Raw genomic sequence first — 27,354 nt, 5'->3', positions numbered from 1 at the left:
CTGGAAGAGTGACACCTTTTATCTTCACTTACATGAATAGGAAGGATACAATTTCTGAGGCTCCTCATAGCATACCTTCAGGAATAGCTTTTGTTAGGCCTGCTTGTCTGAGGAGGGATCCTAAAATTCCAGAAAAGATAGTCCCCCCCACCAAGATTGTGCCATTGCACTCCAGCCTGGGTGACAGAGCAAGACTCCATCTTGAAAAAAAAAAAAAGAAATTAAAATACAAAATATAAATAGGCCGGGTGCGGTGGCTCACGCCTGTAATCCCAGCACTTTGGGAGGCTGAGGTGGGCAGATCACGAGGTCAGGAGATCGAGACCTTCCTGACTAACACGGTGAAACCCCGTCTCTACTAAAAATACAAAAAAATTAGCCGGGCGTGGTGGCGGGCCCCTGTAGTCCCAGCTACTTCGGAGGTTGAGGCAGGAGAATGGCATGAACCCGGGAGGTAGAGCTTGCAGTGAGCCAAAATCAGGCCACTGCACTCCAGCCTGGTCAACAGAGCAAGACTCCATCTCAAAAAAAAAAAAAAAAAAAAGAACTTACTCATGTAACCAAATAGCACCTGCACCCCAATAATTTATGGAAAAACAAAATAAATAAAAAATAAAAGCAATAGCTTTAGTAAGAAAGGGCACTTGCAGCATACCTACCAAATATCATATAAAGTTTAGAAACATACAATAATCAATACATTATTTGGAGCTATATCAAGGTAGAAAACCACAGGAATGATACACATAAAATCAGAAGAGTGGTTATTCTTTGGAGGAGGAGGATGCCATTCAGAGGGGTACCCAAGAGTTATATATAAAAATGATCCATATCCCCATGTAGTGCTGGTTACACGGATGTTTGTTTTTATCTTTACATTACACGTTATATTCTTTCATATGCATGAAACGTAATATTTTTGTCATAGTAAAATATACATAACAAAATTTAGCATTTTAACCGTTTTTAACTTTACAGTATTGTGGCATTAAGTACCTTCACCTTGTGCATCCATCCACCACTATTTCCAGAACGTTTTCATCATCCCAAACTGCTTTTGGTATCATATCCAAGAAATCATACCCAGTCCAATGTTATGAAGTTTTTGCTCTGTTTTCTTCTAAGAGTTTTAATTTTAATTTTAGCCTTTATAGTTAGGTCTTTGATCCATTTTGCGTTAATTTTTATACGCGGTGTAAGGTAAGGGTTCAATTACATTCTTCTGCATTACACATTTTTAAACACAAACAAAATGAAAGAACAAAAGGAACCCTGTCCATTTACAAATGAAGGTATTGGGATAGCAGTAAGGTAACATGCTAAGCTCAGACAGCTGATAAAGGCAGCAGGGGCTGGAAGCCAAATCCTGTAGGCCTGGAAAGATGACTGCGGCCTCAGCGACAACAGCTGCGAACACGGGTCTGCACCCACCCTCTTACCTGCCCACGACTCAGGGACACTAGCTCCTCCCCTTTCCCCACCCCACAAGGGGCCGTCCCACGTGGCTCCCGGGCTTTCCGGCGCTGGAAAACTGGCGATGCGGGTGGGCGCGAAAGCCCGGAAAACTTTGTCATGTTTTGGACCGTAGGTAACTGGTTGTGCGGCATGGACTCCAGCTCCGTTGCGCTGTAATAACCAGGCCCAGTTTTCCCTCACGCTCCAGGCCAGGGAGGAGCCCGGGGGCCGCTCAGAAAGTCCTGCGCACGCGCGCGTGCTCGGCCCGGATTGGCTGCTCGGAGCGGCGAGGGGCTTGGCGGGAGCTTCCAGTCGCTCGAGAGCGGAGAGCGGCACCATGGCCCCGCGGGGGCGGCGGCGGCGGGCGCGGCCTCACAGGTCTGAGGGGTAAGTACTGCCGACCCTCGGGAGCGCGGGGCCGGAGACCAGCTTGAACTGCTTCCTCGCCTGCCGTGGTTTGCGCCTCCCGGCGCTGTTGGTGCTCCACTGTGGAGGTCGCCCGAGTGGCCAATCGCCCGGGTCCCCGGCTTCCTGCTCAGTGTAGTGGGGATAACAGTGATCCCACCCGCACGGGCCTGTCGGGGCCTAACACTGCCTGGCGGGTGGGAGAGACGTTAGCCAGTGTCGTGTCGTTTTGTGGGGGGGGGGGAGTGCCGTCCAAAGTAGTGAGTCTCAAAGTGCTAGCTTGAAAGCAAAATATTCAGCAAATACGTATTGCCTACGGTTTGCCAGACTTTGTTAGTGGAGTTTTACTCTCTGACTGGGAATCAGTTTTCTTATTTTGAAGACCCTGGTGTTTTCTTACTGCAAACCACAGACCGTACACTGGAGCATAAATCCGGCTGGGGGACCAAGCTGCCGCTTGCGGTTCTCCAGGATGGGTCGAGCGGTTTTTGTTTACCCAAGAAAGCGAGCGTTTGGTCGGTTGCAAAACGCGCTCTAGAATGCTGGTCGCTGATTGGTTGGCGAATGGCCATCCGAGGCCCGGCCTGGATCTGGCGGGAAGGGTCTCGGCTTGCTGCAGACGGTGCACAAAGCCATACGCCAAGACGATCTGAAGAGAACAGGAGTTCCCCGGGCCTGGGAAGGCTGCCTGGAGAAGGAGGTGCTGGTAGATGCGGGGTTAGGGTGGAAAAGCTGGAGCAGGACACCGCAGGTGGGTGGGGAAACCGAGACCAGACTCCTGTGGCCAGTGGAGGAGAATGAAGACTCCCCTAGTGCAAAAAAGGATTAGAAAAGAACGTCAGCCTTCAATGTCAGCTGAAAAGAGTTTATCTGAAAGGCTAGTGGTTTTTGTTGTCTTTTTTTATTTTTTTAACATTTTTGGGTTTGAGACTCATGAAATCTGTTCATGCCTCCTCCCAAAACACACTTACGCACATACAACAGATTTTTTTTTTTTTTTTTTTTTTGAGACGGAGTCTCACTCTGTGGCCCAGGCTGGAGTGCAGTGGCGCGATCTCCGCCCCCCAGGTTCAAGCGATTTTCCTGCCTCAGACTCCAGAGGAGCTGGGATTACAGGCGCTGGCCCCCACGTCCAGCTAATTTTTGTATTTTTAGTAAAGACGGGGTTTCACCATGTTGGCCAGGATGGTCTTGATTTCCTCACCTCGTGATCCGCCCTCCTCGGGTTCCCAAAGCGCTGAGATTACAGGCATGAGCCACCGCGCCTGGCCCAGAAATTTTACCTGTGGGTTGTCACAGAGGTTTCTGTCTCTCAGAAGCCCCACCTTGACTCCAGCCTAAGGCAAGGAGGAACCTTGACTTTTTCCCCCCCCCCAAGAAAGGACAAGACAGCTCAAAGAGTTTAGGTTAAGAAGTTTATGTGGTCTAGTGTGTAGCTGGGTTTCTGTTACTTGGCTATGTGACCCTTGATAAGTCACTTAAATTTTCTGACTCCCGGAATCATCATCTATAAAATTGCCATAAAACCAATACTTGTCTTCCCTGCTTCCTTAGGTTTCATGAATTAAATAAATAAATCATGAACTTGTTAGAAATGCAGAATCCCAGACCTCACCCCAGATGGACTGAATCAGACACTCCTGGGGTGGTGCCAAGCAACCTGTTTAACAAGCCCTCTTGAGAATTTTGATGACACTCAAGTCTGGGAACCACCGCTCTGAACAGTTTTCTAACTTTTTTTTTTTTAACTGTGATTCACAGTAATGATGTTTTACATCACACTTAGTACACGTGTGCACACATCCACACATAAAACAAAAGGCTTGTGAACATAGTATATCCAGTGCAATGTTTCATTTTATATTTTCCTTTTTTATTGTTTGTTTTTTTAAAAATGCTGGCCTGGCAATCTTAAAAGACATTATAGGACAATTGATGTGATTTGGGTATGGACTGTAGATTAGATTATGGTATCAGTGTTAAATTTCTTGATTTTAGAAATTGTACCATGAATATGCAGTATAATGCCCTCTTAGGAAAGACATATTGTAGTATTTAGGGGTGGAAGTGCACAGTATCTCCAGACACACACACACACACACACACAGAGCACATGAGTAAAGGGCATACAGAAGGTCCTTGTACTATGTTTGCAACTTTTCTGTGAGCTTGAAATTATGTCAGATAAAAGGATACTAAAACATTGGTTTAGACTAAGCTGATTTTGCTATCTACAAATGAGAAAAATATGGCTGCAATCTGCATGGCATATTTTAAAGTCTAATTATGTACTGTATTATCCTGGAGTATCCCCCCCGTACCCTTGTACGATGCCTAGTTGGTGGAGGATAGTCTGTACATATTCACTGACTCCTGGCACTATTATTAGTAATAATAATATATAATCCTGCCACTGTTATTTCCCGTTTTTATTCTAGTCACCATTGTTACATTTGTTTTCTTGAAGCTTGTTGAAGATATATATACAACTTTATCATTTGAAGCTGTGGTCCAACAGAGAGTGTCAAGGGAGGTCGAGGGCAGGCCCTGGATTTGAACTGATGTAAATTTTAATGCAGGCTTGTCTCCCTCCTGGCTCCGTGTTGCTGTGGGCAAGCATACATCTGTAACATGGGATTCACTTCTACCTTATAGGACTGTTAGAATTAAATGAGAAAAGGACGTAGGAGAGCCAGGCACAGGATGGAGCAGGTGTCGGGGCTTAGCGTTAGCCTACCTCCCCTTTGTTCAGCTCTGCAGAGAAAGTCAATCACTGCTGATTGATTAAGGCCTCAGGGAAAAAGTTAACAGCAGGATTCCAACTTTTCCATGTCCCTGAGTGGGAGAGGTATGTTATTTTATACATTGGTGATAGGATTTGACCTATAAAAAATAAATTTGTGGAATATGGGTTCTTTTTTTTTTTGGTAAAAATGCGTGGAAAGAGTCATAACTATGGTGTTTCCTCAGTTATTTTAACTATTTCCTGACTCTCGTGTTTTTTTGCTGTTTAATAGCGCAAGACATTCAAAGAACACTTTAGAAAGAACACATTCCATGAAAGATGTAAGTTACCTTTTTGTGTTGTGGTTTTCTCAAAATTGACAGTACAAAATAACATTTTTTGGGTACCTCAGTTTTGTAGACTTCACTTGGCAAGTTCAGTGTTTATTGTAGTGAAAAAGTGTGTTCATTTTCCTCACACTTTTTCCGGTATAGTGGATAAAATGACTTTTGTTAATGTTTTAGAATTTCCTTTATTTCTGAGCCGAGTTTGGTTTTATTTTCATTTAGATAATTGACTTCATGTAAAAATTGTACAGTGCTGTAAGCTTTTTTCACTTAAAGCCATTTCTCCTCATTGTACTTTTCAAGAATTGTTTATGATTTCATGATACTCCACTTAGTTCACATTACAGGTTTACTTTTTAGAGTCTTAGAATAAATGTATGTTAAAGGCATGTGCATTTCTTTAACGTTCTTGATAGCTAATTCCAATTTTGTTTTCCAGTGGCTTGTGTGATTGACATTGTAATCTCACATTAACAGTGTATGACAGTGCCAGGCACCCCGGAAGGAGTTCCTTCTGCTTGTTCTGCCCTGGGCTTTCTCTGTCCTGCATAGTCCTTAACCCCAGCCTGCAGACTATAGCTGTCTTCCCCTCTGGGAAACCCTGGGATCCCCCTGCAGGGTTTTGCTCAGCGCTCTGCTCCCACCCCAGCATTACTTCACGGGTTCTTTGGGTGGATTTCTCTCAGCTGTCCTGCCTTGCCCCTGCCATTGGTAGCCAAAGTACAGTGTGCCTCGGAGGGATTTCTCTAAGCTCCAGCCTTAGCTGGAAGCCCAGAGTGCCTGGAATGGATTCAGCTTTCCTGTCCTTCCCTCTGCAAGGCAGTCCCTGGTGGAGGCCCCCTATGCCTTGGGAGGGGCTGGAAGACCTGCCAGCTCTCTCCACATTCCACCCCCAAGCACTCCAGGAATGATTCTTTCACTGGGGGCATCTGAATGGTCAAGTTTTTATATGGTTTGCCAATTTTATTTGACCTCCTTTATACCTTCCAGAATTTTCTTATTTTTGTATCTGTTAATAGTACCCTTCCACATTTTCTGGAACTACCATGAAAGTTTTTCTCATTTTATATATGTTTTCATGTTTCATTAGATTTGAGGTAGCAGACTTCATGGGTGTATCAGTATATTGAACTCTAAACCCTGGTGTCCTTTAGTCAGGAGTTTTTACCCATGTGTACCCTTAAAACTGTTTATGAACTTTTGGGTATATGGGCATATTTCCGGAGACAGGACCCATCACTTTCCCTAGGTCAGAGGTTTAGGCAAACTGGCCCATGGGCCAAATCTAGCCTGCCACCTGTTTTTGTATATCCCTGCAAGCTAAGAATGGTTTTTACCTTTTTTAATGGTTGAAATAAAATAAAAAGACTATGTCATAATATGTGAACATGATATGAAATTCAAATTGCAGTGTTCAAAAGTCAAATTGTATTGGAACACAGCCATGCTCATTCTTTTCTGTGTGGTTACTGTCTGCTTTCATGTGACAGTGGCTGAGTTAGTAGTCAAAACAGAAACCTTACGGCCTGCAAAGCCTAAAAGAATTTACTTTCTTGTCCTTTATAGAAAAAGTTTGCCAATCCATGCCTTAGGTTATCAAAAAATTCTATGTCCCCAAAAAGTGTTAGCTTGCTTCTTTCTTTTTATTTTAACTGAAACATTGTAATTGTACACATTTGTGGGGTCTGATTTGGTCTTGCCATACATGTCTATGTTGTATAATGACCCAATCAGGGTAGGTAGTGAATCCATCACCCCATGCATAAGGATTGCTTCCTTAGGCAGCAGTGATTACAAGAATATTCTTGCTGTGTAAATCAACCTATTGTTCTTTGTGAGAGCCAACTCAATGACTCAACTTTATTCACTTTTAGAAAGCTGGTCAAAAGTGCAAGCCTATTGACGTGTTCGACTTTCCTGATAATTCTGATGTCTCAAGCATTGGCAGGCTGGGTGAAAATGAGAAAGATGAAGAAACTTATGAGACCTTTGGTTAGTACTTTAAATCTTTGTCCTAACATAACTCTAAAGCAACAACATTTAGGCCAGATATAATAAAAAATAGAGGTATCTTCAAATATAAAAATTAGTTGCCTGCATGTAAATATAATGTTCTCTGGGGAGTACTTGATAATTTGAATTAATTTTTCTCACTTATGGGTACATTGAAACTAAGAACATTATCAAAGCGGCACTCTTCTAGTAGTATTCGTTAACAATCTGGTCACATGAGGACACTTACTATAGTACTCTGTAATAAGGGGAACATAGCATACATTTCTCACTTCACTCTACCATTTGATAGAGCCATTAATTTAGGGAGGAGAAGGGTATGGGTAATTTTCCTTTGTCCTAAACTCATGGAGGCAGGGGATGCTCGGGAGAGCCAGTGGGAGAGCTTCACCTGTGTTCCTTGGAGTGTGAGGTAAAAGGCCAGTACCAGGCTGGCCAGGAGTGTGTGAGTTGTCAGGGTGGGCTGCTTGTGTCACTGGGCACTCCAGAAGCCAGAAATGACAGAGAAAATGCCATGTGCCCCCACATCTAGAACTGCAGTGGTCAGGCATTTTTGCTGGAATAAGTTTTAAGAGAATTTTGAAGGCTTTTGGTTTAATTTTTTGTTTAAAGAAAATATTATACATTTTATAAGGTGAAATGTATTCACCAGAATAATGTCTTTTATTATGACTTGATAAAAATGTCCTATTTGTCTAAAATCTAAATCTAAAAGATCTGAACCTAAAACCCCATAATTTTAAAAATGGAAATGAATTCACATACCATAAAATTCACCCTTTTAAGGTGTACATGTCATTGGTTTTTAATTTATTCACAAGGTTATACAACCGTCTGCATTATCTAATTCCAGAAAATTGTTATCCTGTAGAGAACCCTGTACCCATGAGTGGTCACTCCCTCTTCCCCCTTCCTTCAAGCCCCTGGCAGCCATGAATCTCCTTCCTGTCTCTACAGATTTGCCATTTCTGGACATATCAGTGGAATCCTAGACTCTGGTCCTTTGTGACTGGCTTCTTTTACTTAGTTTTCAGGGTTTGTCCATGTTGTAGCGTGTATCTACCTCATTCCTATAAGTTTTTATAGCTCAGTGATACTCCATTGTTTGGATATACCGCAGCTTGTTACCCATTTATCAGTTAGATTTGGGTGGTTTCTATTTTTTGGCCACAATGAATAATGCTGCTGTGAACATTTGTGTAAGAGTTTTTGTGTGGACTTTTTTCACTTCTCTTGGGCATATAGTGGGAGCAGAATTGCTGAGTCCTATGGTAATTCTATTTTTAACTTTTTGAGGAACTGTTTTACAAAGAGGCTGCACCACTTTACAATTCCATGGCAGTATATGAGAGTTCCCGTTTCTGCACACCTTCACCAAAACTTACTGAGTTTTTTATTCTAGCCATCCCAGCACCTCATTGTGGGTGTGAGTGTGTGTGGGGGGCATGGGTGGTAAAATATAGTTTACCATATTAACCTTTTTTAAGTGTATTAACTCTGTAGCAGATAAATACATTCACGTTGTTGTGCAACCATCATCACCATCCATCTCCAGAACTTTTTCATCTTTCCTAACTGAAATGCTCCACCTATTAAACAACTTCCCATTCTTCCCTCCCCTCAACTCCTGGCAACCATCATTCTGTTTTCTAGGAATCTGATGTAAAAGGAAACATAGAATAGTTGGTTCTTTGGTAACTGGCTTATTTCATTTAGCATAATGTCTTCAAGGTTTATCTGTGTTGTAGCCTGAGTCAGAAATTTTTTTTTTTTTTTTGGAGACGAAGTCTTCCTCTGTCACCTAGGCTGAAGTGCAGTGGCGCGATCTCAGCTCACTGCAACCTCCACCTCGCGGGTTCAAGCAATTCTCCCTGCCTCAGCTTCCCGAGTGGCTGGGATTCCAGGCGCCCCCCCACCCCCCAGGACCACCACCACCACGCCTGGCTAATTTTTGTATTTTTCAGTAGCGATGGGGCTTTGCCATATTGGCCAGGCTGGTGTTGAACCCTTGACCTCAGGTGGTCCACCTGCCTCGGCCTCCCAAAGTGCTGGGATTACAGACGTGAGCCACTGTGCCCAGCCAGAATTTCCTTTTTAAGCTGAAGAACAGTCTGTATGTACCACATTTTATTTATCTATTCATCTGTTAATGGACCCTTGGGTTACTTCTGCTTTTTGACTGTGAATAATGCTGCTATTAATACTAACATGAGTGTATCAATATCTGTTTGAGTCCCTGCTTTCTCCTCTTTTGGACATTTACCCAGAAATGGAATTGCTGGATCATATATATTTTATATTTTCAGGAATCACCATTTCCACAGTGCCTGTGATCCCACCAGCAGGGCCCAAGGGTTTCAGTTTCTCCACATCCTTGCCTACACTTGCTATTTTCTGGGTGTTTGTTTGGGTGTGAAGTACTATCTCACTGTGGTTTTGATTTGTATTTCCCTAATTACTAATGGTGTTCAGCACGTTTTCAGTGTACTTATGGCTGACCATTTGCTTTTTTTTTCCCCTTTGACCTTCTTATATATGATTATTGGCCATTTGTATATTCTTTGAAGAAGTTTCTGTTCACCCTTTGCCCGTTTTTAAATTGGATTATTTGTCTTTTTATTATGAAGTTGTAAGAATCCAGTTTATATGAGTGGTTATCTGTGGACATTTGGGATTGTTCTATTTCTTTTTTCCCCCCTTGTTATTCACAGCAATAGAGTAAATAAATCCCTTTGCCTCGTTGAGGGCAATACAAAGTATACTACTAACTTAAAAATTGTGCAGTTGATATGTTCATTATTTAAGCAGCTGTTTAGTTGAAAAAATGTTGAAGTTTGCACTGTCATGCTAAACTTTGAGCATGAAGAAATGGTTGCTTGGCTCTTACCAGGCCCCCTTACAGCAGTTCAGCTCTGTCACCACTGGCCACCTCTTCTTCTCCAAGCTCTCTACCCCTGCGTTAAGTCCTGGGTCTCTCCTGTTACTCCTCTTTCCTGAGCACCCGCTAGGAGCATCTTTCTCCTCTTAGCATCTCCTTTCTGTGCCTTTCCACCAAGTTCATTTGCTCTCCTTCTCTTTTATCTTCTTCCTCATTCAAGGTATCTTTTTATGTTATCTAAAGGCTCTGGCATCCCAGAGTAAAGCAGAGAGGAAGTAAGGGAGGCCTGGAATCTCCCCAAAGGGCTTTTCATTCAAAAATACTGAGGGCCCACTATATGCAGGGTACTTTGTGAGGTGACCTCTCTAGGCCTGTTGAGTTTATAGTTTAATGCAGTGGTCTCTCATGCAGAGTGTATGATGCCTGACAGGGATGAGGAAGGAAAATGTTGGACTTCCGATTTATATTTTTATTTCATTAAAATTTCCCCAACCTGGGCAACATAGTGAGACCCTGTCTCTACAGATAATTAAAAAATTAGCTGGGCATGGTGGCATGTGCCTGTAGTCCCAGCTATTTGGGAGGCTGAGGCAGGAGGATTGCTTGAGCCCAGGTGCTTCAGGCTGCAGTGAGCTGAGATCGCACTACTGCACTCCAGCCTGGGCGGCAGAGTGAGGCCCTGTTTCAAAAACCAAAAATAATTCCATGTAAGTGCAGTAATAAAGGTTTATTATTCATAAATATTCATGTATTTATTGGTGATAGGGTTTACAATTTTTATTGTTGAGGTGTGAGATCAAAAACATTTGGGAAGTGGCCTGTGTAATTGATTTTGATTTTGTTAGTTGAACAAAGATTGTTTTGTACTCCATTGTAAGGGAATAAACTACAGTACTGCCCAAATAGCCAGACTTTTAAAGTTGTGCTTCTTTTTTGTCTTTTGAAAGATCCTCCTTTACATAGCACAGCTATATATGCTGATGAAGAAGAATTCTCCAAACATTGTGGACTGTCTATCTCTTCAACTCCTCCAGGAAAAGAAGCAAAAAGAAGGTACTGGTGTATTTCAAGCAATTGTTTATTCATGGTTAATGGGATTTCTGAGAAACTCTTTAAGATAGAAGCTAATAAAACAAAAGCATTTCAAGATCCTTTGAGCCAACTTGTTATGCTTTTCTCAAGAGAACTGAGGCATAAAAACTTTATTAATAATTGACACGATAATTATAATAGCTGTGATAACTGACAGAATTCACACCTGATTATCCTAGAAATCATGCTTGGGAAGATAGTTTAGCTTTGAGTCAAATAAGAAAGGAGGGAAAGATTTTACAAGCATAGAATGTTAGGTGATTTTTGGGAGGTCTCTTTCATTTACAAATTCTCTATAATTATCACAAATGAGATGTTTCCTTGTATATGGTAGGTGATAATTACAAAGCAATAAAAAGCCTGTTTCAGATGCACTGTCCCTGAAGTGCATTGGTTTGAGTCTTTGAGATTTATGTGAAGCTATAGGTCCAGAGAATCTCTATAAAAATGATTTCATAGAGAAAACTTGGGAGCAAGTTATATAATGCAGAACTCTTCAATAACTGTAGTACTCATTTAAAATTATTATCTAGAGCAGCTCTTTGACTTAGGGACCTCTCTTGGGTAACAGGTCAGTTCTAGTTACTAAATGTATTTAGCAAGTATCAAAAGTGCAGGGTTTTTTTGTTTGGTTGTTTGTTTGTTTGTTTTTTTGAGATGGAGTCTTGCTCTGTTGCCCACGCTGGAGTGCAGTGGCTCAATCTGGGCTCACTGCAAGCTCCACCTCCCGGGTTCACGCCATTCTCCTGCCTCAGCCTCCCGAGTGGCTGGGACTACAGGCGCCCGCCACCATGCCCAGCTAATTTTTTTTGTATTTTTAGTAGAGACGGGGTTTCACCATGTTACCCAGGCTGGTCTCGATCTCCTGACCTCGTGATCCGCCCACCTCGGCCTCCCAAAGTGCTGGGATTACAGGCGTCAGCCACTGCACCCGGCCAAAACTGCAGTTTTAAAACAAATATCCCAGCTGGGCAGAAATCTGAGAAGTCATTTTGAGATTGTCTACACTAGGGAAGTTTTATAGTACTTGGTTATTTTGGAGACTCCAGCTTATTTTTATTTTTATTTTTTTGAGATGGAGTCTCGCTCTGTCACCAGGCTGGAGTGCAGTGGCGCAATCTTGGCTCACTGCAACCTCCGCCTCCCATGTTCAAGCAATTCTCCTGCCTCACCCTCCCGAGTAGCTTGGACTACAGGCACGTGCCACCATGTCCAGCTAATTTTTGTATTTTTTAGGAGAGATGGAGTTTCACCATGTTGGCCAGGATGGTCTTGATCTCTTGACCTCGTGATCCGCCCGCCTTGGCCTCCCAAAGTGCTAGGATTACAGGCGTTAGCCACCGTGCCTGGCTGACTCCAGTTTTATATGTTACTGAAAATCAGTAAAAGTCATACATTTGGAAAACATGTGCTCTACTTTAAACAGTGGTGAATGTAATTTTTAAACAGGAATATTTTGAGTAGGTAACACCTTCACATGGTTTAAAAATATAAAAATGTGTATAGTAAGTCTTCATATCATGTCTACTATCCATCTAGCTCCTAGAACCCGCTTCTTCCCTCTCCCTTATTATTAATTTCTCATATGTCCTTCCAGAATTTCTTGGTGCATATAAAAGTAAATATGAATACACATTTTAACCCTTTTTTGTGTACAAAAGGCAGCATAGGTTGCTACCTAGGTTTTTTCACTTACTACATCTTAGAGATCTTTACATATCAATACACATGGAGCTTTCTCATTCTTCTACCCTTTCCACAGCATGGGTGTTCCTTAGTGTGATTATCCAGTTCTGTGTAGATGGGCAGTCAGGCTGTTTCCAGTCTGTGCTGTCACTCCCAGTGCCACTGGGAGTGCCATTTCACACTTGTGCCTGTGTATCTATAGGATATAGTCATAAAAGTTAAATTCTGAGTCAAATGAAATGTGTTTGTCCTTTTTATAGTTATTGCCACATTGCCACCTAAGTGAGATCAAACTTGGATTTTTGCCAATGTGATAGGTCAAAAATGCTATCCCAGCCTAGTTCTAATTTGTATTCTTAGGAATGATTGAGCAGCAATCATTTAAAAGCTCTTGAATTTCTCTTTCTGCAAACTGTTTATATCCTTTTTCTTATTTTCTAGTTGATGTTGGTCATTTTCTTCATGACTTCATTTAAACATTAGTGAGATTAGCCCTATGTTACAGTTTTTGTTTTGTTTTGTTTTTACTGGTTCATCTCTCTTGTGACAAAACACCTAATGGTGGTGGTTTTTTTTTCAACATAGAAAATGTTTAGTTTTATTTAGATGCAGCGATATATTTATCACTCTTAGCATTTAGGGATTTTGAGTCATAGTTAGGAAGACATCTCCCTTCGTGTTTTCTTTTAGAACTTCTATGATTTATATTAAAATCCTTGATCTTTTCTATATATAAATGCAGCTTTTCTCATTATTTTTAATAATGATTTTTAAGAGCTACTTGTTAAAAGCAAAGTTGCTATCTTTATTGGGTTGAGGTAAATTTATACATTTATTTATAAAAGCTGATCTTTATTAGTTTTGGATTTGGTTTGTTCTTGCTTTTCTAGTTCTTCAAGATGCATCACTAGGTTATTTATTTAAAGTTTTTCTTTTTTTGATGTAGGCACTTATAGCTGTAAACTTCCCTCTTAGTACTGCTTTTGTGGTATCCCGTAGGTTTTGGTATGTTGTGTTTCCATTATCATTTGTCTCAAGAAAAATTTCAGCTTCCTTCTTAATCTCTTAATTGACCCACTGGTCCTTCATTAACGTGTTGTTTTATCTCTCTGTGTTTGTATAACTTCCAAAATTCCTCCTGTTATTGATTTCTAGTTTTATTCCACAGAGAAGATACTTGATATTTCGGTTTTTAAAAAATGTTTTAAGACTTGTTTTGTGACCTATCACGTGGTCTGTACTTGAGAGTGATCCATGTGCTGAGGAGAAGAATGCGTATTCTGCAGCTGTTGGATGAAATGTTCTGTAAATATCTGTTAGGTCCATTTGGTCTACAGTGCAGATTAAGTCTGCTGTTTCTTTATTGATTGTCTGTCTGGAAGATCTCTCCAGTGCTGAAAGTGGGGTGTTGAAGTCTCCAGCTAATGTATTGGGGTCTGTCTCTCCCTTTAGCTCTAATATTAGCTTCATCTATCTGGGTGTTCCAGTGTTGGGTGCATGTATATTTAAAATTGTTATATCCTCTTGCTGAATTGACCCCTTTGTCATTATGTAGTGACCTTCTTTGTCTCTTCTTACAGTTTCTGTCTTAAAATCTAGTTTGTCTGAAATAAGTGTAGCTACTCTGCTCTTTTTGGTTTCCATTGACAATGGAATATCTTTTTCCATACTTTTATTTTCGGTCTGTGTGTATCTTTATAGGTGAAATGTGTTTCTTGTAGGCAACAAATCATTGGGTCTTTTTTTTTTTTTTTTTTACAATCAGCCACTCTATGTCTTTTGATTGGAGAATTTAGTCCATTTACATTCAGTGTTATTGCTAAGCAGGGACTTACTCATGCCATTTTACTATTTGTTTTCTGATTGTTTTGTGGCCCTCTCTTCCTTTTCTTCCTTCCTGTCTTCCTTTTAGTAAAGGTGATTTTCTCTGGCAGTGTGATTTCTTGCTCTTTTTATGTATTTGTTGTATTTATTATTTGAGGTTACCATGAGGCTAGCAGGTACTGCCATATAACCCATTATTTTATGCCATTAACAACTTAACCCTGCTCGCATAAACAAGCAAAAAGAAAACTAATAAAAACTACACTTTTACTTTGCTCCCCCACTTTTTAACTTTTTGTTTTTATTTTTATTGTACTGTTTATGTTTTGAAAAGTTATTATTTTTGATTGGTTCATCTTTTAGTCTTTCTACTTACAATGAGAGTAGTTTACATGCATCAGCTACAGTGTTATCTTTTTCCATGTACTTCATATTACCAGTGAGTTTTATACCTTCAGATGATTTATACTGCTCATTAATGTCCTTTTCTTTCTGCTTGAATTACTCCCTTTAGCATTTCTTTTGGGACAGGTCTGGAGTTGATAAAATTTCTCAGCTTTTGTTTGGGAAAGTCTTTATTTCTTTTTCATGTTTGAAGGGTATTTTCACCAGATATATTATTCTAGGGTAAAAGTTTTTTTCCTTCAACACTTTAAATATGTCATGCCACTCTCTCCTGGCCTGTAAGGTGTCCACTGAAAAGTCTGCTGCCAGACATATTGGAGCTCCATTGTAAGTTATTTATTTCTTTTCTCTTGCTGCTTTTAGATTCTTTGTCTTTGACCTTTGGGTGTTTGATTATTAAATGCCTTGAGGGAGTCTTCCTTTGGGTTAAAGCTGCTTGGTGTTGGTTGTATAACCTTCTTGTACTTGGATATTGATACCTTTCTCTGGTTTAGGAAGTTCTCTGTTACTACGTTTTTGAATAAACTTTCTACCCCCTTTTCTCTACCTTTCTTTAAGGCCAATAACTCTTCGATTTGCCCTTTTGAAGCTTTTTTCTAGACCCTGTAGGCATGCTTCACGATTGTTTTTTCTTTTTTCTTTTCTTTCCTCTGACTGTATTTTCAAATAGCCTGTCTTCAAGCTCACTAATTCTTTCTTCTGCTTGATAGATTCTGCTATTAAGAGACTCTGATGTATTCTTTAGTATGTCCGTTACATTTTTCAACTACTGAATTGCTGCTTGATTTATAAAATTATTTCAATTCTTTGTTAAAGTTATTTGATAGAATTCTGAATTCCTTCTCTGTGTTATCTTGAATTTCTTTGAGTTTCCTCAAAACAGCTATTTTGAATTCTCTGTCTAGAAGGTCATGTATCTCCTGTTTCTCCAGGATTGGTCCCTAGTGCCTTATTTAGTTCATTTGATGAGGTCATGTTTTACTGGATGGTCTTGATGCTTATGGATGTTTATCAGTGTCTAGACATTGAAGAGTCAGGTATTTATTGTAGTCATTGGAGTCTGGGCTTGTTTGGATCCATCATTTGTGGGAAGGCTTTCCAGATATTTGAAAGGACTTAGGTGTTGTGATCTGCATTAGGGGGTCTCATGACCCTGACTGGTGCCCTATGCTACTGTGGCTGAGCTCGTATCCAAGATGGAAAACAAAGTCCTCTCCACTCTTCCCTCTCCTCTCCTCTCACAGAAGAAAGGGGTCTCTTTTTGGAGCCATGGGCTGTGCTGCCTGGGCCTGGGGGAGGGGTGATGCCAGTACACCCTTAGCCACACCAGTTGGTGTCTCAGTAGGTCGCATGCCCCTGCAGTCCACTGGCTCCAAGCCCAGCTCAGCACTAGGAGTTGCCATCCTTGTGGCCTAGACTGCCCCTCAGGCTCACCTAGGGCCCCAGAGTACTTTAGCCCATAGTGGCAAGGCTTGTCAGAGCTCAAGCTCCTACTGCTAAGATGGGCGATTCCCCTCACACCAGGACTAGTCCAAATGCTCCCTCTGTGTGTGGGCATCAGTTTAGTTCAGCCTGGTTCTGCTTTCCACTGTTACAGGACAGCACTGAATTCAAAGCAAAGCTTCAAAATCACTGCGCTCTCCTCCTAAGAGCACAGATTCTCTGTGCCACGCAGCCACTGCTGGGAGATGGGGAAGGGGTGGTATCAGCGATTGTAGACTCTTTCCTACCCTCTTCAGTGCCTCTTTCAGCAGTGGGAAGTCAAAACCAGGCACTGTGAGTACTCAGCTGACTTTTGTTTCCTGTGAAGGTGTTCCCTTTGTGTAGATAGTTGTTAAACTTGGTGTTCCTGCAGGGGACAATCAGTGGAGCCCTCTGTTCAGCCATCTTGCTCCTGGCTGTTTCCTCTCCTGTTTTTTTCTTTATGTGTAGGTGATTCTGCTGTCAGCCCTCTCTTCTCCGGCCCTCTCTTCTCCATCCAACCCCAGTTCACGCTCATGGTTTTAACTACCTGTGTGCCACCGTTTCTCAAGTTTCTTGTCCAGCCCTTCTCCTGAGTTCCCGGATGTTTTGCACATTGGCCGTATTTCTCTAAATGCCCACAGGCACCTCACTCAACAGAGGCAAAACTGAGCTCCATCCTTTTCCTTCTCATCTAGTGTCAGTGAACTTCTTTGGTATTCTCTAGGTTAATAGTCTTGCCATTCACCCACTCCCCTCCAATCCAGCAATCTGGGGAATCAGTCCTGGTATGTTCTGTCTGGCCAGTCCTATTTTTCTGGCCTGTGACTGCCTTGAAAATCCGTTTTTCCTCTCCACACCCCTGCCACCTCCCTGTGGCTGCCATGGTTTGGGGACTTCACTCTTACCAGCATTCCTGCGGTAGTTTCCTGTCTGGTCTCCTTGTCTCTTGTGCCAGCTCTCTCTGGCCTACCCTCCCATACACCTTCCGGAGTGATCTTTTGAAACCCCAGTCTCATCTCACTCCTACGTCCACCTCCTGGTAGGGCTCCCCTTTGCCTGTATGCATGGCATAGAGGGCCCCTGTGCCAGTTTGGATCCTTGGGTGAGTAGACACTGAGGCAGTTAGGAATGGAAGGGGTTTATTAGTGTTATCTGTGAAGGGTAAAGTTGGAAGAAGCAGGATTGGGCAGAGGTGGCCTCAAACTGCACTGCAGTGCCTACGGTTCTGAACAGCCCACTGCAGAGCTCTGGAGGAATGAGGGCTGTTAAAAGGAGGCCTGGCCTGTATTGGGCAGAAACGTCGAGGCCCCAGACCCTTGCTGTGCTTACTTGTTGGCTAGAGACTGCCCACAGCTGTGGCCTCTGCCCAGCTGCTGCAGTGGATCCAGAAGGTGCTACAGTGGGTGCAGAAGGTGCTGCAGCTGGAGGCTGGCACTGACCATAGGAGATCCATGCAGCATGCCTATGTGGGTGCCCTGCAGCCCATCAGTCATAGCCTTTGACTCTTCCCTAGCGTTCGTTATTTTCTCTTAGAAAATACATTCTATCTGTGCTCCGTTGCATGTTTCTTGAACATGCTGGGCTGTTTTACACCACCATGCTTTTACATTAACTTTTCCATCTGCTTTAAATGTCCTTCTTCACACTTGTTTTCCTGAAAAAGGTTTTTTTTACCAGTCAGTGCCAAGTGTCATAACTGTGATGCTTTTCCTAATACCCCAGCCGTGTCTCCACATCATCTTCTCTGTCAGATGCTTGCCAGGTCATCACTCTGCACTGTCTTTGGCCTTCCCACTAGACAATGAACCCTTTGAAGGAAAGCCTCTCAATTTTCAAGTAATTTTATTCGCTGTGCTTTGCATTTTGAGGTTGGTGTTAAATAAATTTGTTGTATTGAACAGAATGAAAAGATGAGTTTTCATCTCCCATCAGAAGTTAGGGCTATTTTTTTCCTTTTTAAAGGATAAAAGAAGGTGTTCCCTTTTCTGTCACCTAAGGATGGGCCTAGTGGATTAGCTTTTAGTACAAATGATGGCCCGTATTCCTGGGACTGGTAACTTGGAGAAAAGTGCAGTTCTCAGACATCACCACAGGTGCTGCAGTAATGGAACAGGTTACTTGCTTGCCTGGGATAAACTCATGTGGCCTGGGTATGGGAAGATGTGGGAGGCAGCAGTAAACCCGGGAAGGTGGCAGACTTGTATGTGACAAATAGGATATTTCCTCATTAAATTGAGTCTGTTTTCATGTTGAATGAGCAAGTTAGAGAAGACGTGAATATAAATGGAATGTGTACAAGATATTGATGGCTTGTACTTTTTACAGTTCAGACACTTCTGGAAATGAAGCAAGTGAAATCGAATCTGTAAAAATTAGTGCAAAAAAGGTATGTAGGAGTATTCACTCTTCTACTTTAATTTGTAATATAGTTTGATTGGATGCAAATACAGAAAATGTTCTGTAAAATATTTCATTTCCTCTTTAGATTGGATGCAAATAGAGAAAACATTCCGTAGCACCATTTTTCATAAAGTTCTATTTTTAGAATATACTTTTATAGTAAAAACCAAAATATTTTTGTAACTGAAGTGTTTTTCATTAAAGAGGTCTCACATCTCTATGTACTTTGTCAATTTTCATAGCATTCTTGTACTGTGGTTAGGTTGTGATTTTAAAAGGCAGAGTGAATTGTTGGGAGTGATTATTGTAACCTTTGATTTAGGTTTCCTGTCCTATCCACTAATTAAGTTGCCATCTTCCTATTATGTTCAATTTTGAAGTTTAGAAGTGAGAAATGTGGACTATATATATGGTTTTCTACTATTACAGTAAGAATTATAAGCATTTCTATTTTCTACATAAGTACTGCTGTTTTTTCTTTCACACAGCCAGGAAGAATGCTCAGGCCCATTAGTGATGACTCTGAAAGCATTGAAGAAAGTGATACAAGGATAAAAGTTAAATCAGCAGAGAAAATAAATACACAACGTCATGAGGTTATTCGAACCACAGCATCTTCAGAACTTTCAGAGAAACCAGCTGAGTCTGTCACTTCTAAAAAGACAGGACCCCTTAGTGCCCAGCCCTCTGTTGAAAAAGAGAACTTGGCAATAGAAAGTCAATCGGTAAGAACGTCTGCCATCCCCTAGGAGAGCAAAAAAAGTTTATTGAAAAATTTTGGGGAAGAAAATGAAGCATTTTCTCTTTCCTTCAGATCTTTTCAAAGATAAATTTTATATTTTCCTTAATGTAATAAAAATGTTTGTTTTAGAAAATCTAGATGGTATGGCCGGGCGAGGTGGCTCATGCCTGTAATCCCAGCACTTTGGGAGACCGAGGCAGGGGGATCACCTGAGGTCAGAAGTTCAAGACCAGCCTGGGCAATATGGCGAAAACCCGTTTCTACTAATAAAGTACAAAAATTAGCTGGATGGAGTGGTGCATGCCTTTAATCCCAGCTACTCAGGAGGCTGAGGCAGGAGAATTGCTTGAGCCCAGGAGGTAGAGGTTGCAGTGAGCTGAGATTGCGCCATTGCACTCCAGCCTGGGTGACAGAGCAAGACTCCGTCTTAAAAAAAACAAACAAACAAAAAAAAAAACTAGAAGGTATGGAAAAGAAGATAAAATCATCTGTAATTCCATAACCCAAAATAACCACCATGTTTTTTGGTCTATGCTGTTCAGTCCTTTCAGTGAGCTTTAATTACCCTAAGTGAGATCATATTATTAAGTATTCAACAATGCATAACATTCCATTCATGGATATGCCATAGTTAATCTCTTACTAATCAAGAATTGCTATTTAAAAAATTATAAGTGCTTTGATGAATTTTGTTGTAGCTAAATATTTGTGCATTCCTTAGATCATTTCCTTAGAAAAAAACTGCTGATAAGAATTCTGGGTCTTAGGCGGGCACGGTGGCTCATGCCTGTAATCCTACCACTTTGGGAGGCCAAGGCAGGCAGATCACCTGAGGTCAGGAGTTCGAGACCAGCCTGGCCAACATGGCAAAACCCCATCTCTACTGAAAATACAAAAATTAGCTGGATGTGGTGGCGCGTGCCTGTAATCCCAGCTACTCAGAAGGTTGTAGCAGGAGAATCAACTTGAACCCGGGAGGCGGAGGTTGGAGTCAGCTGAGACCGTGCCACTGTACTGGGCAACAGAGTGAGACTCTGTCTCAAAAAACAAAGAATTCTGGGTCTTATTGGTTCTAAAATTCTTGACATATAATATCTTTTGGTCAAGTTCTTAATATGTGATTAATTCATTTGGGCTTAATTGAATAAATAATTTATGCTAATGTTTGAAAACTTTTTGAAGTATAATAAGTTGTCCCTGCCACCCTGTCTTCTTCACCTTTCCACCTGCTAAACATACACACAGGTAACCTTATAGTTTCTTATATATCCTTCAAATTTCCTTTTGTACATGTAAACAAATATGAATTTTTTTTATTTTTATTTCCTGTCTTTACACAAATTGAAGCAAACTATGATCTCTGTTGTTGATCTGTCTTGGTGAACATCCCATGTGCACTTGTGTTCTGTAAATGTCAGTTGAGGACAAGTTGATTGAGAGTGTAGTTCAGAGATTTGGTCTCCTTACTGTTATGTTTTTGGTGATGGGGCATGGTCTGCTTGATCTATCAGTTACATAGAGGAGGTATTTTTTTAACTTCTGCTAAAAGTCCATTGACTTCTGATGTAATTTTAAATATGGTGACGTTTACATCTACCATACTGTGTTTTCCATTTGCTCCTATTTTCTCTTTCTCTTAGAACTCATTTTGCATTAGTTGAATGTTGTTTTTGTATTCCATTTTATTTTCTCTATTGGCTTCTTAGCTATACCTTTTTAAATTTTTTTCAGTGGTTGCTCCTGAGTTAAAAATATACATCCTTAAATTAGCAAAGTCTCTTTAGAATCAGTGTGTTATCACTTCATACATTCTACTTAACAATTAACTACCTTCCACTACATACATGTAATTACATAACAATATTATGTATAATTCTATTTATCCATCCCCATCCTCTGTGCTGTTTTGTCATATGTTTTACTTCTGTGTTACAAGTCTAACCTTACGGTATTGTCATTTCTGCTTGAAAGAGTTGTTTTTTTAAGAAAAGTATGAGAAGCAGCAGCTCTATAGTCTTTTACCTGTCCCTCTCTCCAGTTCACTGATTGCCTGCCTGTAGATACTAGTTTCCATTTGTTATCTTTTTCCATCAGCCTACAGAATATCTTCTAGCATTTCTTTCATGGCAGGTCTGCTGGTGACAAATTCTCTCAGATTTTGTTTCTCTGAAAGTGTTTTTATTTCAACTCTGTTTTTGAAGGATATTTCACTGGCCGTGGAATTCTGAGTTGACAGATTTATTTCCCAGCTCTTTATACCATTCTGTTGTCTTCTGGTCGCCATGGTTTCTGATGAGCCGTGAGTTGTCTCTTTCCCATGTACCTTTACCTTGTCCTGTGCCCCCATTGCTGCTTGTCCTTTGTTATCGATTATGTTGTTATCCCCATGATAGTGCTTCTGGTAGGCTTTATGTGGTCTCAACCTGGCACATGGGCAGTACTCAGACAAGGACTCTTAGGACACCCCCCACAGGCACCTGTGCTCTCCTGAGCAGCTTATTCCAGGTGCCTCTCAGCTGGGTAGGATTGTCATGCCCTGCTTAGACTTCAGCTCACTATACCCCATCTAGAAATTGTATGTGTGTGGAGTGGGGGTGGTAGTCATGGGGTTCACCTTCCAAGTTTCCCCTTTCTCCAGGAACTCAGTCTTGTGTTGCCTACTGTCCAGTGCCTGAATAAAATTGCCACCCGTATTCCCCCATTTTATGGTTGTTTATGGCAAGAGAGCTAGTTTGGAAGCTGTTACTTCACCATAGCTGGAACAGAAATTTGAGCTGATTCCACATGTTGTTACCTTAAGTAATAAAAGTTCAGCTTTTCCATCAAGGCAACAATTGTTAAAAGTCAACTGAAAGTTTTATTTTCTCTTATTTTGTGATAGTTTTGTTTGCAATGCTTCCTTGTATTACTGTAGATAATTTATGTAACTAATCTGTTTTAGAACTAAATGAGAATTGTAGCTAAAGTTTTTTTCCTTCTTGAGACGGAGTCTTGCTCTGTTGCCCAGGCTGGAGTGCAGTGGCGCAATCTCAGCTCACTGCAACCTCCGACTCCCGCCAGGTTCAAGCAATTCTCCTGCCTCAGCCTCCCCAGTAGCTGGGACTATAGGCACGCACCACCACACCCTGCCAATTTTTGTATTTTTAGTAGAGATGGTGTTTCACCATGTTGGCCAGGCTGGTCTGGAACTCCTGACCTCAAGTGATCTGCCCGCCTCAGCCTCCCAAAGTGCTGGGATTACAGGCATGTGCCACTGTGCGCAGCTAAAATATTGAATGACAGTTTGGTGACAGTCTTAATCCTAATGTTTTAAGAGAAAGAAAACTTTTCTTAAAAACTTAATGTTTTTTTTTTTGTAGAAAACTCAGAAAAAAGGGAAGATGTCTCATGACAAAAGGAAGAAATCAAGAAGTAAAGCCGTAGGCTCAGGTAGAGAATGATGTTTTATACTTTGTCACTCATTCAGGAATTTCATAAGAGAAATAAGACCCTATTCTTAATTTGTTATAGTAGTAAATTGTAAGTACATAAAATTGCCACTTTTAAAAATTAGGAATATGTGACTTTGGAGTAACATTTTTTTCTAACGTTTTGTCATGAAAATTTTCAACATGCAACTAAGGTGAAAAAAAATTTATAGTATATATTCATATACCCACTACTTAGATTTTACAATTAACATTTTATTATTTACTTTATTAGATAGGTAGTAAAGCAAGTATTAATCCATTAATCCAGTTTTTAAGGCATTTTAAAATAATGTAGACATCAGTACTTCCTCTGGAATACGTAAGTATGCACATGATTAACTGGAGTTCAGTGTGTGTTTACAGTTTTTTCTTTGAATGTAAAATGTACATACAGTACAATGTGTAACTCAAGTCACTGTCAACATGTAAAGTCTTTACTCCAGAAAGTTCCCCCATGCCTCTTTCATGTCAGTCCCCACCCCATTATCTCCAGAGGCAGTGGCTTCAGGGACGCTTTTTCTGCCCATGGATTGGTTTTGCCTGTTCTGGGATTTTGTATAAATGGAATCACATAGTGTGTACTCTTTTGTGTAAGGCTTCTTTCACTCAGCATAGTTTTTTTGCAATCCATCTATGTTGTTTGGTGTCATTTTTATTACTGAGCTTATTCCATTGTGTGATTACACCACAGTTGATCCAGTCTCTTATTGATGGACAACTGAGTTGTTTTCAGGTTTTGGCTATTCGAATAAAGCTGCTGTGAACTTTTTTTTTTTTTTTTTTTTTTTTTTTTTTTTTTTTTTGAGACTAAGTCTTGCTCTGTTGCCAGGCTGGAGTGCAGTGGCTTGATCTCGGCTCACTGCAACTTCTGCCTCCCAGGTTCAAGCGAATCGCCTGCCTCAGCCTCCTGAGTAGCTGAGACTATAGGCCCACGCCACCATGCCCGGCTAATTTTTTGTATTTTAGTAGAGACGGGGTTTTACCATATTGGCCAGGATGATCTCAATCTCCTGACCTCATGATCCGCCTGCCTTGGCCTCCCAAAGTGCTGGGATTACAGGTGTGAGCCACCGCACCCAGCCAGTGAACATTTTTATACACATTTTTTTGCGAACATATGTTTTCATTTCTCTTGGGTAAATGAAAAGGAGTGAAATTGCTCAGTCATAGGGTAGGCATATGTTAAATTTTACAAGAAACTGCCAAACTTTGCAAACTGCATTCCCGAAGTGGTTGTATAATATAGTTTTATACTCCTACCAGAAGTTTAAATGTTTAAGTGCACAGTTTAAATGTTACTAAGAATATAATGAATAACTTCATGTGAATAAATTTAAAATAGTTAGGGGAGGCTAGTGGGGAGCAGGGGAGAGGGTGAGGCTGGTCAGCAGGTACAAAGTTAGAATTAGATAGGAGGTATAAGTTCAGGTGTTCTGTTGCACAGTAGGGTGATTATGGTTAATATTACACATTTCAAAACAGCTAAAAGAGGATTTTTAGTCTTCTTACCACAAACAAATGATAAATGTATGAGGTGATGGATATGCTGAATACCCTAATTTGATTTTTTTACACAATACATACATGTATTGAAACATCACGCCGTACCCATAAATATGTACAATTACTATGTGTCAATTAAAAATAAAATTTTAAAAGTGAATCCACCCACCCCCCTAAAATAGAGGAAAAGGAGATATTAAAGAAGGAATTAATTACGGAAGAAGAGTAGACTATCCTGCCAATGGCTTATGTTAACATACAGAAAATTGGGGGCCGGGCATGGTGGGTGCACCCGTAATCCCAGCACTTTGGGAGGCTGAGGTGAGAGATTTCTTGAGCCCAGGAGTTCAAGACCAGCCTGGGCAACATAGTGGGACCCCACCTTTACAAAAAATTTTCAAATCTAGCCAGGCATAGTGGCGTACACTTGTAGTCCCAGCTGCTTGGGAGGCTGAGGTGGGAGGATCACTTGAGCCTAGGACTTCGAGGCTGTAATGAGTAGTGAGCGTGCTACTGCACTGCAGCTTGGGCAACAGAGTGAGACCCTGTCTCAAAAAAAATTTTTTTTAAGAAAAAAAATTGGGGTATGCTTTGCAAATTGATAACACCTTACAGATGTATAGTAATTTATAGTTTTTGTAAATGCATTCACAGATATTTTCTTGCTTGAGTCTCAATAAAAGGGAGAGCATTGTTTTATTCCATTTATCATTGAGGAAACAGCCTCTGGAAGGTTAAATGGCTTGCCTGAGATCTTATGACTAGTAAGAAAGAAGCTCAAACTAGAACCAAGGTCTTCAGATTCCTGTCTGGTATATTACTGTATATTACTACAATTATTTAAATTAATACACTGAGTAATCTTGCTGTATCCTACAAGTGGCCTATCAGATAGATTAAAATTCAGAAAATACAGCTAACAATGAAGAGCTTATCCCCAGTAATGTTAAATAACAGCACAATACTAAATAAAGATGCAGTAAGGTGATTAAAAGGCAGCAATGCTTTTGGTTGCTTTAGCAGAAATAGGAGAACCAGCGAGACAGCAGTTAGAGTGAAAGTGTATGTAGGGGTTTGCGAGACTGTGCACAGGGATAAGAAGTGAGTACGGCGCCTCCTCTCTGATTGTTCAGCTGTAGCTATCTTTTACAATTTGGTGAGACTATTTTTGTGTCAGGCTTTCAGAACCCTGGACCTACAGCCAAAATATGAATAACCAGCATGTTAACTTATCTTAATATTCTAGATACTTCTGACATTGTGCACATTTGGTGTCCAGAAGGAATGAAAACCAGTGACATCAAGGAGTTGAATATTGTTTTGCCTGAATTTGAGAAAACCCACCTAGAGCATCAGTAAGTCTTTTGATGATGTGGTATATTTACCTAATAAATTTCCCCTGAAGCACCATTTTTGCTCATCCTACAGTTTTTGTTATGTACTATTTTCATTGTCATTGTTTTAGATATTTTTACATTTTATTATAATTTTTTCTTTAATTCTTTGAAGAATTCATATGTTTTTATTTGTCCCAAATATGTAGACTTTTAAATTTATATTTTTGTATTAACCTTCTATCTTAAATATGTTGTGGTCAAAGATCGTGGTCCAGTGATACCTTTTTTTTTTTTTAATTTTGAGGCTTTCTTCATGACCTGGTACATGATCTGTGTGGAATTTCCAATCATTGGATCTAGATAGAATGTCTAATTATTGGATCTATGTTCAGTTTTTCTTGGTACTTCTATTCATTTGTGCTGTATATATTTAGAGACTATTAGGAAAATCATGTTTAAAATTGCTCTGTCTTGCAAATTGAACATTTTAGTTGGTCACCCACTCTATTCCTAAACATACTTTGTCTTAAAATTTATTTTACCTGATACTAATATGCATCATAGTTTTCTTTTGCTAGCATTTGCCAGATTTTTTTTTTTTTTTTTGAGATGGAGTCTCTCTCTGTCTCCAGGCTGGAGTAGAGTGGAGAGATCTCGGCTCACTGAAACCTCCACCTCCCGGGTTCAAGCAATTCTCCTGCCTCAGCCTCCCAAGTAGCTGGGACTACAGGCATGTGCCACCCCGCCCAGCTAATTTTTGCATTTTTAGTAGAGACAGGGTTTCACCATGTTGGCCAGGATGGTCTCAATCTCCTGATCTCGTGATCTGCCCACCTCAACCTCCCAAAGTGCTGGGATTATAGATGTGAGCCACTGCACCCGGCCAGATTTTACATTCTTTTTAATTTCTTTTACTTCCAACCTTTTTGCGACCTTAAATTTTAATTTCCTTATTAGTCTTTTTAAATACAGTGTATCAGTCTTTGAATTTCAACTGTTTAGTCCATTAACATTTATTGTAATATCGATATATCTTGAACAATATGTTGATATATTGTTACTTCTTTAACTTTTTTATTCTACTTTTTGATGTTCTGAATTTTTTTTAACTTAAAAAAGTTGTATTTATAACTCCCCACCTTTAATTCTAAATTAAGGTAGATAGAATTTCCCCTTCTGTTGTGTGTGTCTGTCTCTGTTTTTAAGACAACAACAAAATTTACTTAGGTATTTGATCACTTTTATCTCATATATTTTCTTGCAATATCCTGTAGATAAGTATTTTCTCTTATTTAAGCATTTCATCCAACACCTCAGTGTGACTCTTTATGTTGCAAAACTTCTAAACCTTCTGATTATTTTGATTATACCCTCGAATTTGAATGACAGCTTAGCTGGATATAATACTTTAGGTTCTAAATTATTTTCTTAAATACTTTGGAAACTTTGTATTCTTTTACATCAAGTGTTGCTTTTGGAAAATTTGATGTCTATCTAATTCTTATTTCTTTGAATGTGATCTGTTCTTTAGCTCTCTAAACTGTTATTTTTTTCTTTGATATTCTTAAATTTCACTATATTGAGTCTGACCTTTTCATTCCAAGGTTT

General features: G+C 40.4%; 1 protein-coding gene across 5 annotated transcripts in view; it reads left to right on the top strand.

Moving 5' to 3' along the window:
- The first annotated feature begins 1,716 nt into the window (after positions 1 to 1,716).
- CENPU (centromere protein U) overlaps positions 1,717 to 27,354 on the top strand; it is a 39,119-nt gene continuing 13,481 nt past the window's right edge. For 3 of the 5 annotated variants that reach the window (XR_679935.5, XM_001162336.8, XM_016952569.4), the window contains exons 1-8: positions 1,717 to 1,842; positions 4,878 to 4,926; positions 6,807 to 6,924; positions 10,771 to 10,876; positions 18,620 to 18,680; positions 19,183 to 19,419; positions 22,796 to 22,865; positions 25,656 to 25,764. Coding sequence is in view for 4 of the 5 variants with exons in the window: in XM_001162336.8 (XP_001162336.4) it covers positions 1,793 to 1,842; positions 4,878 to 4,926; positions 6,807 to 6,924; positions 10,771 to 10,876; positions 18,620 to 18,680; positions 19,183 to 19,419; positions 22,796 to 22,865; positions 25,656 to 25,764 (800 nt within the window). In the remaining variant the exon portion in view is untranslated. Of the gene's footprint in view, positions 2,612 to 4,877; positions 4,927 to 6,806; positions 6,925 to 10,770; positions 10,877 to 18,619; positions 18,681 to 19,182; positions 19,420 to 22,795; positions 22,866 to 25,655; positions 25,765 to 27,354 lie in introns of all 5 variants that reach the window. The other 2 variants (XM_009448642.5, XM_063809245.1) reach the window with 2 other exon arrangements.

This window comes from Pan troglodytes, chromosome 3 (genome assembly GCF_028858775.2).
Source record: "Pan troglodytes isolate AG18354 chromosome 3, NHGRI_mPanTro3-v2.0_pri, whole genome shotgun sequence".
Classification (NCBI taxonomy): Eukaryota; Metazoa; Chordata; class Mammalia; order Primates; family Hominidae; genus Pan; species Pan troglodytes.
This window is presented reverse-complemented; position numbering and strand designations above follow the sequence as displayed.